General features: G+C 39.8%; 1 protein-coding gene and 1 long non-coding RNA gene across 4 annotated transcripts in view; one reads left to right on the forward strand and one right to left on the reverse strand.

Moving 5' to 3' along the window:
• The first annotated feature begins 3,615 nt into the window (after positions 1–3,615).
• The window catches only part of lgr4 (leucine-rich repeat containing G protein-coupled receptor 4), a 51,041-nt gene continuing 37,603 nt past the window's right edge, over positions 3,616–17,053 (forward strand). The window contains exons 1-2 of one of the 3 annotated variants that reach the window (XM_088991970.1): positions 3,617–3,935; positions 4,102–4,440. In XM_088991970.1, coding sequence (XP_088848096.1) covers positions 4,196–4,440 — 245 coding nt within the window. In that variant the 5' untranslated portion in view covers positions 3,617–3,935; positions 4,102–4,195. Of the gene's footprint in view, positions 4,441–17,053 lie in introns of all 3 variants that reach the window. The other 2 variants (XM_088991971.1, XM_088991969.1) reach the window with 2 other exon arrangements.
• On the reverse strand, positions 13,690–15,895 carry LOC148900345 (uncharacterized). Its single transcript, XR_016114591.1, has 5 exons — positions 15,715–15,895; positions 14,908–14,983; positions 14,757–14,802; positions 14,322–14,408; positions 13,690–14,219 (listed from the first exon to the last, which is right to left on the reverse strand). It is a non-coding gene; the product is annotated as an uncharacterized LOC148900345 (long non-coding RNA).

Genomic DNA, 17,053 nt, shown 5'->3' on the forward strand with positions numbered 1-17,053 from the left:
TAAAACGTAAAATATAGCTATATGCGGTGGAATCTTTGTAAAATACGCTCAGTAGAAGTCATTTGAAGCGATTTTACAAATTACGGACACAACTTGTCCGAAGGCGTCGGTTGTCCTTTAAGGGTGAATCTCTTATCTCTTATTTAGAAGCCTGCTTGATCCTCGTCCATGCCCTGCAAGTATAACACATATTGTCATCTTAAAGAATCCAGATGCCTATGTAGGAGCTAGAATAGTGAATGTTGGAATCACCAATGTACATTTTTTCTCCATCTTCATCCTTACATCCATCCATTTTCCAGACCGCTTTATCCTCATTAGGGCCGTGGGGGGTGCTGGAACCAATCCCAGCCGTCTTCGGGCACAAGGCGGGAAACACTTGGTCTCCAGCCAATCGCAGGGCACACAACCACACTCACACTCACACTCACACCTAGGGACAATTTAGGTTGTTCAATCAGCCTGCCATGCAGGTTTTTGTAATTTGGCCAAGTGCAAAGATTTAGGTGAGAATCATTAGGCCATTCTGAATCTGTTTATCATCCTCATCCCGACATACGGTTTCAGTCAAATTTGACAACTACGGACATTTAACAACAACATAAATACCCCAGTCATTTATTTCCCACCAATGCTCAGACAAGAAATTCAATTTATCAGATTTGAAGCAACTGTTTCACACACAACCGTCAATAACTGCATGTAAAAAACTAAACTAAAAACTAAATTATACATCAATGTGTAAAATATGACACATTCTAGGACTGGTAACACAAAAATATATGAGATAGATCAACATTTTATAACTTCATTTCTTAAATACATTTTACCACAGAATGCATTCCAAGAACCATAGATAATGCACATTTGGGAGATATGACAACATTAAACATTAAATTTACTCGTGAGGACATTAAAGAGAACCAACGAGCCTTTTTGGATTGTAAAGTAATTATGAAAGAGGACAGAGCGCTAAAAACAGAGGTCTTTAGGAAGGCTACGCACACTAACCAATACTTACTTTTCCATTCTAACCACCCTTTACAACACGAACTAGGAGTTATCAGAACCCTCCAGCATAGGGCTAAACTAATACCAACAAGTGTTGAAGGTAGAGAAAAGGAGTCAAAACATATCAGGAGAGCACTCCCAAACTGTGGGTACCCTCAGTGGTCATTTAACAAATGTCAGAAAGAAAGAATAGGGATTGAAACCAAAAATTCTGAAGATACAAAAAGGAGAGGAGTAGCAGTACCTTACATTGCAGGAGTTTCTGAAAAGCTACAAAGAGTCCTTTGGCAACACAAAATTCCTACTTATTTCAAACCGATAAACACTTTAAGGCAAAAATTAGTGCATCCAAAAGATAGGCTTCCAAATGAAAAGCAAAGTAATGTAGTTTATTCAATACATTGTAAGACTGAAAATTGTTAAGAGCAGTACATTGGGGAGACTAAACAAATTCTCAAAAAAATACTTTATCGTCATCGCAGGGAGAATACTAGTGGGCCTCAATCGGCAGTACATCTGCACCTGAAAGCTAGCAACCACTCATTTGACGACAATGAGGTTAAAATCTTAGCGAAAGAACATAGATGGTTTGAAAGGGGAGTAAAAGAAGCGATTTTCATAAAACAACTAAATCCTTCATTAAACCGATATGGTGGGGTGAAGTTCAATTTCGATCATTCATACAATAGCCTGCTTAGGCAACATAGGATAGTAATACTGATGAGGTGATACCGGTGGAAGTGGGTCAATCATGCCAGTCGTTAGTTAGAACAATAGGAACAATCAGTGGAGCTGCAGGGAGTAGTGCTCTGCTCCCCCACACTGAGAGCAGGGACCTATCATAGCAGAGTCCGGCACTGCCATGTCTGGACACACTGTAAAACCCAACAAGTTGAAAGTACTCAAATTTTTTTTATGGCAACTGATTACGTCAAAATTTTTGAGTACAGTTTACTCAAAAGTTTTGAGTAACCTGTACAGGTTACTCAAAACAGGTTACAGGTTACTCAAAACTTTTGAGTAAACTGTACTCAAAAATTTTGACGTAATCAGTTGCCATAAAAAATTTGAGTACTTTCAACTTGTTGGGTTTTACAGTGCAGTAGGGATATATATAGGGCCTAAACTACCAGTAAGACTTTAGTTTGCTGACAAAGTTTCTTGGATAAGAAGCGAAACGTCCGACACCTTCAAAGAAGTACAGATGACGGCTCAAGAAACCTTTTCATCGATGGGAGATATGAAGTGCTCGTGCCAATATGATGTGATAACTCAAGGGTGTCAAAGTCATTTTTTTGATGCGGGCCACATTGTAGTTACAGTTTCCTCTCGGGGGCCGTTATGAATTTGGGAAAGCCATTAGAATGTTTAATAACCACCACATATTACATACAGAGCACATAACATATTAATGAATAACTAGTTTTCAAATTTAAAGTATAAAATATTGACTGGTATTGTGGTTTTCGTGGAACAATTTGAAATTTTGGTTCAGACTTCAGCAAGCATCCTGGAATTTCACGTTTGATTTGCTTTCACAGGCGGAATAAAATGATGTGGCAGGGCCAGATTTGGCCCCCAGGGCCCAGGCGTTGACTTGGATACCTATGTGATAACTTCAACAATACAACACAATCGGGGCCTGTTCCAGCTGTTTAGATCAGTCTTTTATTTTTACACTTTAGCACACAGTACTACATATTTGACGATTCAGCAGTTTTTCTCTTCTTCCCGAGTTTCCTAGTTATGTCCAAGATAGTAACGTACATCATTGTATTGGTGCCAACCAGTGTTCAGTCTGTCAACACAAATGAATGACATTGTAAAAAAAGAACATGAAGACAAACTTGTATTGCCAAAACTGTGATGAAATTATATGTCCTGCAGCATTCAGTTTCATTATTTGCACACAACTTTACTCCTTGAGGGTGGTACAATGGTCGACAGGTTAGCACGTCCACTTTACAGTAGAGAGATCTGGGGTTTGATTCCAGGCTCCTCCCTTCCTGTGTGGAGTTTGGATGTTCTCCACTCTGTGGTATTAAATTTGGTACAACTGTTTACGCCCTCATTCTAAAAACATGAACAAAAATAAAAAATAAAATGGCACGGTCAATTACGTATATGGATTCAATCCATCAATCAAAAAAAAAGTGTCGATGTATGAAAGCCATCAATGTTAGTCCTGCGCCCAGCGATGTCGACAGATCACAGGATAGACATTTTGATTTCACATATCGTTTTAAACTATGCAACACATGTATTTCATTGTTTGGGCGCTAAGCTTGCTGCTCTCCATAGATGCTTAACTATAGACACAATCTTTACTCATCAATATGTTAAAAAAATGTGATCAATGAATGGAACAAAATGAATGTGGACATCTGTACTTTTGTCCACTTCAACCTCTGAAATTATGAGAAACAATATCCAATAATTGGATTTTGTGGATGTTGACCTTTTGTGTGGTGGAGAGATTTTTTTTAACATGAATTGTTGTATACCGTATCCCCTTGATTTTTGCATCGTTGTTGGCTGTTTTGTAATCATGAACATGCCCCAGCTTGGGGTTGGAGCTTTCTGAAATGAGTGTGCAAGAATATGGTGCAGGTTTAACTGTCACGCGAGCAAAGGTAAGCAAGGCAAGCAAGCAGGCAGGCAGAAAGACAAACACACAGGGACAGACAGGGCCCAGTCCTCCTGGTTGTCCGACAGGGTGCCTGCAGAGCTTCACGCGTGCTGTTCAAATCCGGATACCGGAGCGTGAGGGAGGGAATCGGTGGTGAGCGGTGCAAAACAAAGCAAGGCGGCAATTGATTGTTTGCTTCACTCAACCGAAGCTTCCAGAAACACTTGAAAGAGGCTTTTCGCTTTTGGCACGAATAAGTGCCACTCGATTTGTGGTTATTTAATGGGGCGACAAGGTAGGTTACCGCGGCTGTCGCCAGCACTAGAACTTTATCTTCGCGGACTAATGCGGCGCACAGTCAGTCTATGAATTGTCTCTCCGCAAGGAGTGTTGCACGTCTACAGGGACCATGTTGGTTTTTTAACAGTATGTTTACCGTGCATTTTTGTTTCTGTACAAAGCGCGTCAACGCTTAATTTGGATCAGGATTCCTCTCTTCATGTCGAACCACCACATGAGAGGTCGGCGTCGATAAGACTACAAACAAAGCCCCCCATGTTTCCCCCCGTTTATTTATTTATTTTTTCTTATTGGTGTCAATATTACACGGGGGAAATGCCTTCGAATCTGTTCTGGATGTGTTTATGGTGCTTCCTTCGTCCCGGAGTCACCGGTCAAGGACAGCCGACTCCGGCTGTTTGTTCCCGCTCATGCATCTGCGATGAAGATGGAGGTGCCGATTGCTCCGGAAGAGGGCTGACCACCGTCCCAACTGACATCAGCGCCTTCACCTACTACCTGTAAGTTTTCGCTCAAATCAAGACCTACCCCCCCTACCCATTTACCAACACGTAATACAACACGAGCACTGACTCGGCGCAACACTGAAAAATATGACTTCCAAAAAACTACATTGATGGTGTTTGTGGTTGTGTATCGACTTTTGCATATTTTCAGGGTTCACTATGGCATGTTGGTGAATTGGGAAACACATAGGACTTCGTTAGCAGACTCATAATTGGACATTCTTAAGGAATGTTTTCATGGGAAGTGTGTGTTGTGCCACTTACAACACTCAAAAATCCTCCAGTAATATTGCGTACACTTGCATATGCTAATGAAACTCGTTCACATTTATTTACGAACATATCTTCAAATATAATCAAATGTGTTCATTATTGTACTTATATTGGTGTAGTATTCATATCTAACTGCACCGCAACACACGGGGGTACTGTTAATATTGTGGTTAATTTATGACCTGTCAGATAGTTGAAATTGAAGACATACCTCTATCAGATGTAGTCAAGTGGAATGCAACCACACTGTTTGTTCAAATGTTTCAGATTAGTGTATTTTCAGAAAATAACGTGACTTTTTTTCAATTGGAAATGATATTTGGAGTCCCAACGTAAATGTTTTGTTTAATTTTGATGATGTCTAATTAAGCAACTGCAGTATTCATCACTTGCTTGTTTGAAAGTGCTACTTGTGCAAAATAATCGGGCTAAAATTCGAAATATAATTCAATAACCATAATTTGAGTTTTTGTCCATAATACACATACACACCACCAGACATTTTGTTCAAAGTTGCACTTGAATCTTGATAGACATTAGGGGTGTCCGGATATGACATTTCCCATGACAGTGCATGATGAGACTTTGACAAAGTGATGTTATTCAAAGAACAATAGTCAACAACAGTAGGTATGAGGACAATATGACTAATGTATTCCAAACATTTGACTTACGTGAATTCAACCTCAAAGCATGAATTGCACATAAATAATATACACACAAATTAAATTAAAATGCCAGACAATAAAGAAATAAAAAAACACATAAATGAAAACAATTTATACTCTTTGAAGTGCAAACCAGCAATTCAAGTTGACTTCAGTGCATTCAGAATAATTTTAATACATTCAGTATATGTGGGAACAGATTCTCCAATGGATTGCTTGTTTAGCTTGTTTAGGAGTGCTAACATCAAGGATTTGGGAGGAAGACCAATATAACCTGATATCGATGCTTGTCTGTGACTGCTAAGTGTCATTGAGAGCTTTGAAAGGCGCTTAAAATTAAATGTATTTATTATTATTAATATTATTATTATTATTGATTTGTTTGTGTGGCTGATATTGTACCGAAATCGCTATGTGATTGGGACACTCCAATGAGGCAACTCATGTTCATAAGTAGCACAGGTCTCAGGTCTGTTTTACACAACACTAAAGATACTATTAATGATTGCTCCAAGAATTAAGCTTTCCAGTTTGTTTCACAACTTCTTGGTGTTATTCATTAACTTGCTGAACTACTTTGGGACGTGCATTGAGAACACTTTATTTGTATTGCTGCATCAGGAATGTAACTAATAAACTAACCGGCCACAAATTCATCACCACTGATCTGATTCCAAGAAAATAAAATCCAATAAAACAGGGGCTATTATTTTGATGCAATCTTTTCTATTTATGTTCCCTTTAGAATATGGAAAAGAAACAACTTTTGTTACTCATGAGCGGAACCAACACAAGGCTAATTGAAGTCGCCAATTTTAGGAATGTTTTCAAAAAAAGTAAACAGAGGAAGTGCATTTATATACTACTCCATCTAGGCATGATGTTACACTCGGTGTACTCTTGAGAGACGAAGCTCTTGTCTACAGTTTTTGCTTTTTGAAAAGGCTCCTGTGTATTAGTGCTTTGCAATGTTGCCATGAAGCAGAGTTTTGACATGATATCACAGTGTTGGCAAGCACTCAACTGTTTGTTTTGACCTGCTGATGTTGTTTGCAGGCTTATGTGAACTTCTTACATGCATACACATGTTTATTTCACCGTACTTTGGTTGATGCAACAGCAAGCTACTTCAATTTGCAGTCGAAACGTTTTGCTCCGTTAAAGATTGTTTGTTCCACTCGCTGTCTTTGCTCATTTGTTCTCCCGGTGTCTTGAACTGTAGTGGTTCTCTACCACTCCCTCTGCCTTTTGTACGTGGAGTGCTGGGGTTTGAGGATCGTGATGGATTAGTGAGACATATTGCAGCTGCAAAGAGGTCTTTGTCTCGGGGCTAATGCCTCCAACAATCATTTGATCCATATCCATAGTTTAAATTGACTTTTTTATCATCTCTCATTCTGATCACGGTATATATATTTTATTGTCTGTGGACCAATTCACACTTGAAGCTTTTTGCCGTTGTTCAAGGTTTGCTTTTGCACACCGGCATTTAACATATTCAAACAATTCACTTCAAGGAGACAGTCAAAGTGTGAAATGATTATCTCAGCCTCGTGCATGGAGAGTCGCAAAGCTGAGATTGTATCTTATCCTGAGGCTGCACAAATTTTGTGGCTGTGGTTATGTCATATTTCTGAGTTATCCACTTGTCCACCACGAGCCCGCATAACACAAATTGGCAGTTGTTATGTCTTCGTGGTGTAAGTGGTCATGTACTGAAAAGGGGAGATTATGCGTTATGAAAAGTGGCTGTTTTCAGCTCTCACGACATGAATTGCCTCCCAGTCTGAGAGACTGACATTTTATTTAGCTGATTTCATGGTCTGCTGCCACTAGAATTGAACTCTGTAAATGATTAACTTGTAACACAACTTGATGCATGAATAGAAACTGCCAGATGGAGTCAGATCAAAATAGTATCATAGTGTCAATGATTTTCATTGGACAACAATAAAAGCACCACACCAGCACAGTGGCTCAGTAAACAAGATTCTGTTTTTGGTTGTTGTCCAAGAAGTGGCCTGGAAATAATCTCCAAACAATTCTCAGCAAGAAGACCAATTTGAAATCTGCTTTTCATTCCTACTGTTTGCCAGCTACGGTTCAGCTAATTTTTAAATAATTAAAGTATTGACATACTGACCAGCTGTGTTTAGCACACTCACACAATGAATGGAACGTGCGTACTTTGTGCAGGAACAGGTCCTGTGCTTTTTTTAAAAGCACAACTGTGCTGAAATTATTGGCAGTTACTTGCAACAAATATGTACAGTATGATATGATCTTCGCAAAGTACTTTACATTTTGACTGTGGGTGACTCGGTATTTAAATGACATGTTACTCGGTGTCAGCTGTTGTCCAGATACCAAAGTCACCACCTCTGAATTTTATTAAGCAGATTTAGTGGCAACTCAGAATCTGTTCACCCTAAAATGAGAGAAACTCAAGATTTTTCTGTTTCAAAAAGGAGGTAAGCCCTTTTCAGGGAGAGAGTAATATGTTAAGATCGCCGTGATTTACCGTAGTAATTGAGTAATTGAATCTATACTGGTCGGCATCAAGGTTTTCTCAACGAACTTCAACGTTTCTCTGTCTCCGCCCTCTTTCAGAACCACATGCCCAATTTCATTTCTTCATTCATTTAGCCACCAGGCAAGTTTTGCCGTAGCCTAACACTGCCGTCTGTCATCAAAATAATCAGTCGATACGAGGTTCATTAGGCATATTACCTTGGGGACAAACTGTGCAGAGAATTGAATATTCTTCAGGAAATGGTTATCAGATCACGCATAGATGTTTTGACAATATAAGTACAGTGATACCTCAGCATACGAACGCTTTAGCTAACGAACCTTTCGCCTTATGAACGTTAAATTCGTGAGAATATAATGTTGGCATCCAAATTATTTTTCGGGAAACACACGGAGCACCACAATGAACGATGTGTCGTTTGTGAACGAGCCGGTTCTTGGAGCTGGATCTCTGAAGTGAACGAAGAGAGGCGGCTCATAACAAAAGCTGGAAATGGCAGCCGGCTTTTTTTCTCTGTTCCCCGCCCCCAGTCTTCAATTAAAGCCGCACGTGATTGGTCAAGATCCGTGGTAGAGGAGGGAGGGGAAACGAGCAGCAGGACACACAGCAGTGAGCGGGGGGTGGGGTTACAGAAACAGAAACAGACACACACACAAGAAAAGGAGATGACAGAGCTTGAAACAAAAAAGTGAAAAAAACAAAAGTGAAATGGTGAGAAAATGGATAGAAAACAGTGACATTTGGACTTGTTTAAACTTTATTGATAGTTCAAAGGCAGAGTGTAGACTGCAAGGTTAAAATATCCCATCAATCAGGCTCCACAAATAACCAGCACAAGCCATCTGTACAATTTGGAGAGAACATACAAGCAAGGGAACCAGCTATGAATGAAGTTTCTCGTGTGTCTGCCTGCAAATGTTGCTGTTGCAATATCGCAACTTCTAAGATGTACAACCCAGAGCTCCTTGAGACACTTTGTGCAAAAAGCTATCCATTCCATCAAGCCATCAACGACCATCACAAAGGTAAATAAAATGACTTTATTATACCGGACAGTTTATTTCTTTAATTACAATACCATAACACATTTATTATACATCAAATAAGGTATATTGTGTGTAGTTTTAAAGGACAACCAACGTCACTTTATTGTTTCCTAACTGTCATCAGAAAAACGTTTTATAGCACCTAAAATACACAATTTTTTTATTCAAATGCAAAACACCAATAAAAATGACTTAAAGTCTCCAAAATCTGCAACAAACTTGAGCTGCAAATTGGGCATTTTCAGAAAGTCCCGCCCCCAGTTCGTGACATCACGCCAAGACGTCTTGCATTGCTGGAGAAACAAAACAATGACTTCAGATTCGGAGAATATGGTTTCTTGTTACACATCCAGTTATGAATCTGATTCAAATAGTTCTGAAGAGGAAAGCATACATGTTTGCAATTGATTAAATAATTTATTCCGTGCCATTTTGAGGCAACATTGAGGGGAAATGGATCACCAAAAAAGAGGCAGAAAATGGCGTCCAAGCTCCTGTGAGGAAATAATCAGCCCGTTTCCACAGGCTGATAAATACCTTCCATGGAGCTTGGTCGCCCTCTTCTGGCGGATTTTTGGTGCAACACGAGGTTTTCAGACCAAACAAGTACAGCAAATTACATTGACGTGATGGAAGGACTGCTACAATGTGTCTTATTTTTCGGTCAGGGGCGTTCCTTCAGTGACGTCACGTACGGACTCGTCACCAACTCAAAAACAAGACTTCCTGAATATTCAGCGCAAGTCTTAAAACGTAAAATATAGCTATATGCGATGGAATCTTTGTAATATACGCTCAGTAGAAGTCATTTGAAGCCATTTTACAAATTATGGACACAACTTGTCTGGAGACGTCACTTGTCCTTTATGCCTTACTTAGTTGAAAATTATGTTTTATGGGGACCAGGAAATGGATTATTCTCATTTTAATGGTTTCCTATGTGAAATTTATCTTTGGAATACACACCTTTTAACCTTACACACACTTTCTGGGAACCAATTAAGTTCGTAAGCCAAGGTATCACTGTACTGGTTTTTTGTTTATTTACTGGATTGTTAACTCCCGCTATTTGCTGGGACAGGGCCCAGTTTGGTCCACGAATCGACAACATTTCCCAAAAAAATACATAAGGTAGTACTCCATACTGTTAATTAGCAGCATCAGCTGCTTTAATACCTTGTACGTCGAGACAAAAACAACAAAAGCTATCATTCATTTGGATTTACTTTTACCGGGGATTCAACAGCAACAACTTCATTATGCCTGGTATGTGGTGAAAAGCTCTCAGACAGCGCTGTGGTCCCAAGTAAATTTCAACTCCATAGTTGTAGTGCGGGACTCAGTAGCATGCATCTTTTTGGGTCACTCTCCCGAGAGAGGAGAGTGTAAAAGTGCTTGACAACTTTGTCAGACGAGGACAGGTTTGCTAGCAATGAAATGGTGGACATTTGGAACACATCTTGGGAAAGCCATAAATTGACTAAAAATTGACAGAAAACTCAGAAACTTTGGTGAATTGGCTTCCATCATCTGAATAATGTGTGGTTGTAATTTGAAATAAATAGCGTTTTAATCAAAGCCACAATTGAAATGTTCATGGGTACCCATCTTTTTGGGTCACCCTGTAAATTGGTTGTGGTAATGGTGCTGTGGTGTGTGGGGTCGGGGGCATGTCGAAATAGTGAAAAGGCAAGTCAATCCATGCCATGTTGCGTGCCAACTAAGCTTTTATTTTGAAAATGGCATTTACTTTGAATGAAAAATTTACTTTGAATGAAAATGGCCATAACTTTGTCTAAGGTAAGAATTGTGTAAGTGGTGGCGGCCGGGAATCAGTGGTCTTCTATGAAGACCACGCAGCCTGCATTTTGAAATGGAGATAGACTTGTTCTTGGTCAGCAGAGGTGGAAAAAAGTCAGTTAGTTAAAAATGCAGGAATTCAGAAAGGAAAATATTAACGCTATTCACTCCCTCTGTCTCCTGAACACTTTTCACGTATCATCTTTCACTCCCATCTTGGACCGTTTCTCCTTATGCCGGGCAATTTCTGTTTTGTTTTGACTTTGACCACAAAATTGTAGTTTGGAGTTTGCTTGTATTTGTTCAAAAGTGGCTGATAGTGAGAGGTGACGATTGAGGTTCTTGCCGTATTTTAACACCTGGTTACAGGTTGGTCACTGAAACAGCAAGTAATTTATGACACGCCATTGTTGTAGCAGCACATTCAGAAATCATAATCCGAAAACCTTTATTCGTCCCACAATGGGGAAATTTGCAGTCCACAGCAGCAATTTGAAAGGGGATAGGTTGGGGTGAAAGGATAGAAAACAAGATACGTATTCTAAGCATAGCAAAAATAAAAATGTCAACTGTATACTGTAAATCAGAATCAGAATCAGAATCATCTTTATTGCCAAGTATGTAGGACACACAAGGAATTTGTTTCCGGTAGAACACACTGCACTAGTATCGTTGTCAAAAAAACTGCTAAGTGGCACTATACAGTTCCATTTTGGCTACTGTTGAAAGAGTTCAAAGAGTTAATGGCTTGGGGGAAGAAGCTGTTTAAATGTCTGCTGGATTTGGTGCGCATGGATCGGTAGCGCCTGCCTGAGGGGAGTAGCTGGAAAAGGTGGTGGGCAGGGTGCGGAGGGTCCAGTAGGATTTTCCGCGCCCTAGTTTGGATTCTTGCAGTGTGCAAGTCCTTGAGAGTGGGTAGGGCGGTGCCAATGATTTTTTCCGCTGTCCTAACTGTCCGTTGAAGCCGTTGAAGTGCAAAACCATTTTATAAAAAACTACATGCACAAGCCATTGACTTATTGTGCCGGTCCCAAGCCCGGATAATACAGAGGGTTGTGTCAGGAAGGGCATCCGACGTAAAAAATGTTGCCAAAACAAATATGCGAATCAAACCTCTGAATCCCATACCGGATCGGTCGAGGCCCAGGTTAACAACGGCCGCCATTGGTACTGTTGACCTTCAGGGTACCAGTGGAAAATGGACTACTGTTGGTCGAAGAAGGAGAGGAGGGAGGTGTGCCCGGAAAAAAAGAGAGAAATGGAACGCCAAGGGTATAGAACTAAGAGTAGGAACTTCGAATGTAGGAAAAATGACAGGTCAAGAGCTGGTTGACATGATGCAGCGAATGAAGGTAGACATACTGTGTGTCCAGGTGACCAGGTGGAAAGGGAGCAAGGCTAGAAGCTTAGGGTCAGGGTTTAAGTTGTTCTATCATGGTGAAGACAGAAAGAGAAATGGAGTTGGGGTCATCTTAAAAGAGGAGTTTGTTAGGAATGTCTTAGAAGTAAAAAGAGTATCAGATAGAATGATGAGTCTGAAGCTAGAAATTGAAGGCGTGATGTTTAATGATGTTTGTGGGTATCCCCCACAAGTAGGATGTGAGCTGGCGGAGAAGGAGACATTTTGGTTGGACTTTGATGAAGTCATACAGAACATCCCGAGAAGTGAGAGGGTTGTAATTGGTGGAGACCTCAATGGACATGTTGGCGCTGGAAACAAAGACGATGAGGAGGTGATGGGCAGGTTTGGACTCCAGATGAGGAACGCTAAAGGACAGATGGTGGTTGACTTTGCTAAGAGAATGGAAATGGCTATTGTGAATACTTTCTTTCGGAAGAGACAGGAACATAGGGTGACCTATAAGAGTGGAGGCAGAAGTACACAGGTAGACTACATTTTGTGTCTACGACGCCATCTAAAGGAAATCAGTGACTGCAAAGTAGTGGTTGGTGAGAGTGTAGCCAGACAGCATAGGTTGGTGGTGTGTAGGATGACGCTGGCAGTGAGGAAGATGAAGAACCCAAAGGCTGAAGTTAGGACAAAATGGTGGAAGTTGAAAAAGGAAGAGTGTTGCATAACATTTATACTGTAAAACCCAACAAGTTGAAAGTACTCAAAATTTATATGGCAACTGATTACGTCAAATTTTTTGAGTACAGTTAACTCAAAATGTTTGAATAGAGTTAACTCAAAATGTTTGAGTACAGTTAACTCAAAATGTTCAAGTAGTTTACTCAAAATGTTTGAGTAGTGTAAATAAATTTTATGAGTTTGTCTGAACTTAAAAGTTATGAGTTTGATTGAGCTTAAATGTTATGAGTTTGCCTGAACTTAAAAGATGTACTTTCAGTTTACTCTAATGTTTTCTTAATTTTTAAATTAAAATTAGGTTTCATATTTAAGCTTAACCAACTCAAATTTATAATGTTCCATGAAAACATATATTCATGTATACTGTACTTACATTTGCCTTCTATGTCTAAAAACAAAAACACACCTCACGTCTGTTTTAGTTCACATTTTTTTATTAAGGTTTAAAACAACCTTTGATAAAACAAATGATAACAGTACCAAAATGCACAGCATGTCCACGTACCAAAACAACAAATAAACCCCTGAGCAGAAGATGTGAAATAAACACAACAAAACAGAAAAAAAAAACAAATTATACTCTGCTGTTCTGTTAAAAAAATAAATTCTTTGAAAAGCATATACAGTAAAGTCTCGTTATATCGATATCGGATATATCGATAGTCCCGGTTATATCGATACTATTTCTATGCACGCACGGGGAAAATTACATGCAAACAGGGTCGGATATATCGATAGTCCCGGTTATATCGATATTTTTTCGGACTCCCTTGAATATCGATATAACAAGACTTTACTGTACTTGAATAAATACAACCGAATACATTTCAATGTACTCATTATAAGGTGCAAATCAAGGTAAAACTTACTAAAAACAAACACAGTATTCCTGAAACGAAAAAAGACATTCTGGTGGAATCCAAGTTTACATATCAAAATATTAATATAAAATCAGTCACAAACAGGTATACAAAGCAGAGTAAAACTAAAGTTACTTATCGAGTGTTGCTTTGTTCCGTAATATTGGAGGCACTGGTGCCTTCAATATTGCGGAACAAAGCATTTTTCAAACTTAGCAAGCATGGTTTGAGTGGTCTGTTATCATGAAGACACAGCAGTATTTTCTGAATGAAGGTGAATGTGAGGATTAATTTTCTTGGATAATCTAAATGCAATGCATACATTAAACCAAACAAGAGGAGGTATGCATCAGCCAACCTGGGGAGACATCTCACAATAATGCCATCTTCTATCACAACAGAAATGCTGTCGGGGTTAAACAAGATGGAACCAGTGAGGTTGTCAGTTTTTACGGAGAGAAGTGCGACAGGAGTGTTTTCAATGTCTGGATCCTCTTCCCACTGCAAAATACACACAAACTTACACATACAGAATAAAGTAAAAGGTTATAGCATATATTGTGGCCATAGATAGACATTTGTGTTAAGTCAGGTAATACATACATTGCATGTCTTGAAGAACTCGGAGTCATCTTCGCCCGAGTATCCAGGGATGTAGAACACAGTTTGCATCTCCAGTCCATGTTAGGCCTGCAATTACATTAAACATTTTTCAAGAATGAGTACGTGTTTGGATAAGCAAAGTAAAGTTGGTGTGATTCTAGTGGGTCCAAATTAAAGACAGTTACGGATTATTATAGCTCAAATCCAAGCATATCCTTCGTAATAGTTTGGAACCTCCGCACTATCCCTATTGCAATTTAACAACTGCATCACTGTAATGATTAATGAACATCAGTTGTTGGTAAGAGCAGAGGAGAATGTGAGACTTGAGATTGTTTTAAAGAAAGAACAATCAATGAAGTCTCAACTAATGGTGTAAAATACTCCAATATATGTTAAAAAGGTAAAATTCTGTTCAATGTAAAAAATACCTACATGTAGTATGATATTCATCAGGTAATTAAGAATATAGCACAGGGGGCTGAAAGGTTGAAGAGAAAAAAAACATGACAATGAATGTAATCCTTTAATTTAATAAAACACATTTATCCATGTTAACTTTTTAAGTTTAATAAATCTAATGTACCAGATTAAATGATGCAATCAAACCAGTCAGGCGTTTGCAGTTTGATGACTTGGCCTCCAGCAGCTCTCTCGGTATCCTTAAAATGCCAAAAATACATTTAAAAAAAAGTTCATGTTTAATTTACACATGCATAACCATTTAAACTGCATCAATTGTACATATTCCAATCCACTGTACATTTTTTGGCTATCATTATATTTACTTAGTGCATTCTTAAAACTGCAGCACTACCGCTGCACGTGTATAGATATCTTAAGCCTATAGCTTGTGCTGGACACTGACACGCGGTCCTGTCGTTTGCAAACAAAGTTAACTCAAAGCATTAACCTGCTGGGCGTTGCAGCCACGGCGTGGAGGATTTCGTGTGACCCTTTTATATAAACCTTAATTTTACACCCATTTGACGATTACTCTCGGACCTTCGCGGACACAAATATAACCTGCAACAGATATTACTCGGCCACCGCCCAACTAAACCTGCGCGGTACTATTCTCTAAATAACACTTCTGTGTCTTTCAACAGACAAGAGACGTTTAAGAAAAATTCATACATATATCGCCACAGCGCTTAACATAGAAGAAGTCCCGGGCTCAAGACAACGCAGCTGAAAGAGTGGATGAGAAGGCCTCAGTCGCAAGCATGAACACGGACTAGCATCTTTGCTAACTTGTGAAAGACGGCAAGTTCCACAAACTGACTTTCCAATTTTGCCGTCGACACAACAAAATATCCTTTTTCTGTGCACCGACTACAGCATTGATACACTGGGTCCTCGTAATATTAAATAATGTTGTTTGTCTTCTCACCTGAATTCGTGGGTCTCTGCACGCTTCAGCCGTCGAGAAGTAAAAATGGCCCCGGTGAGACCGCGCCCGGTGAGACCACGCCTGCGGTGACGTCATCACGCAGCGTTCTGCCATTTACTCAAAATATATAAGTATACGACAGCCATGAACTCAAAAGTATTGATTTACTGCAAATTAAAAACGCATGACTATTCAGAAAACTCAAAACGTTTAAGTTTTTGAAACAAAAAATCGGCTTTTGAGTTGACTGACCTCAATGACTTTGAGTCAGTAGTACTGTTCAGGTTTACAGTGTAGGAAGAAGGTAAGACAAGCACTGGGTGGGCAAGAGGTCCTTCCAGATGACTGGCAAACTACAGCGAACATAATCAGAGACACAGGTCGGAAAGTAGTTGGTGTATCGAGTGGGAGAAAGTTGGATAAAGAGACGTGGTGGTGGAATGGGGAGGTGCAAGAGTGTATACAGAGAAAGAGGTTAGCAAAGAAGAAGCGGGACACTGAGAGGACGGCCGAGAGTAGACAGCAGTACAAGCGGTAAAAGTAAAGTTGGCAAAGGCCAAACAAGAGGCTTATGATGACTTGTATGATCGGCTGGACAGCAAGGAAGGCAAGACTGATCTTTACAGGCTGGCGAGACAGAGAGACAAAGATGATAAGGACCTGCAGCAGGTTCGGGTGATTAAGGATATAGAGATGGCAATGTATTAACAGGTGCCACTAGTGTGATGGCAAGATGGAAAGAGTACTTTGAAGAATTGATGAATGAGGAAAATGAGAAGGAACAAAGAGTAGAAGATGTGACTGTTGTGGACCAAGACGTAGCAAGCATTAGCAAGGATGAAGTCAGGAGGGCGCTGAAGAGGATGAAGGGAGGAAAGGCACTTAGGCCTGATGATTTACCAATCGAGGTATGGAAGTGTCTTGGAGAGGTAGCGGTGGTGTTCCTGATTGGGTTATTCAACAACATCTTAGATGGTGAACAGATGCCTGAAGAATGGAGACGAAGTGTACTCGTGCCCATTTTTAAGAACAAAGGAGATGTGCAGAGTTGTACTAACTACAGAGGAATAAAGTTGATGAGCCATACAATGAAACTCTGGGAAAGAGTAGTTGAAGCTAGCTAAAGAGTAGTTGAAGTTAGCTAAAAAAAGAGTACGACAGATGCAGTGTTTGCTTTAAGAATGCTGATAGAGAAGTACGGAGAAGGTCAGAAGGAATTGCATTGTGTCTTTGTAGATCTGGAGAAAGCGTATGCCAGGGTGCCCAGAGAAGAGCTGTGGTATTGCATGAGGAAGTCTGGAGTGACGGAAAAGTATGTCAGAGCGGTGCAAGACATGTA

Source organism: Hippocampus bargibanti, linkage group LG03 (genome assembly GCF_051943395.1).
Source record: "Hippocampus bargibanti isolate YZ-2025 linkage group LG03, ASM5194339v1, whole genome shotgun sequence".
Classification (NCBI taxonomy): Eukaryota; Metazoa; Chordata; class Actinopteri; order Syngnathiformes; family Syngnathidae; genus Hippocampus; species Hippocampus bargibanti.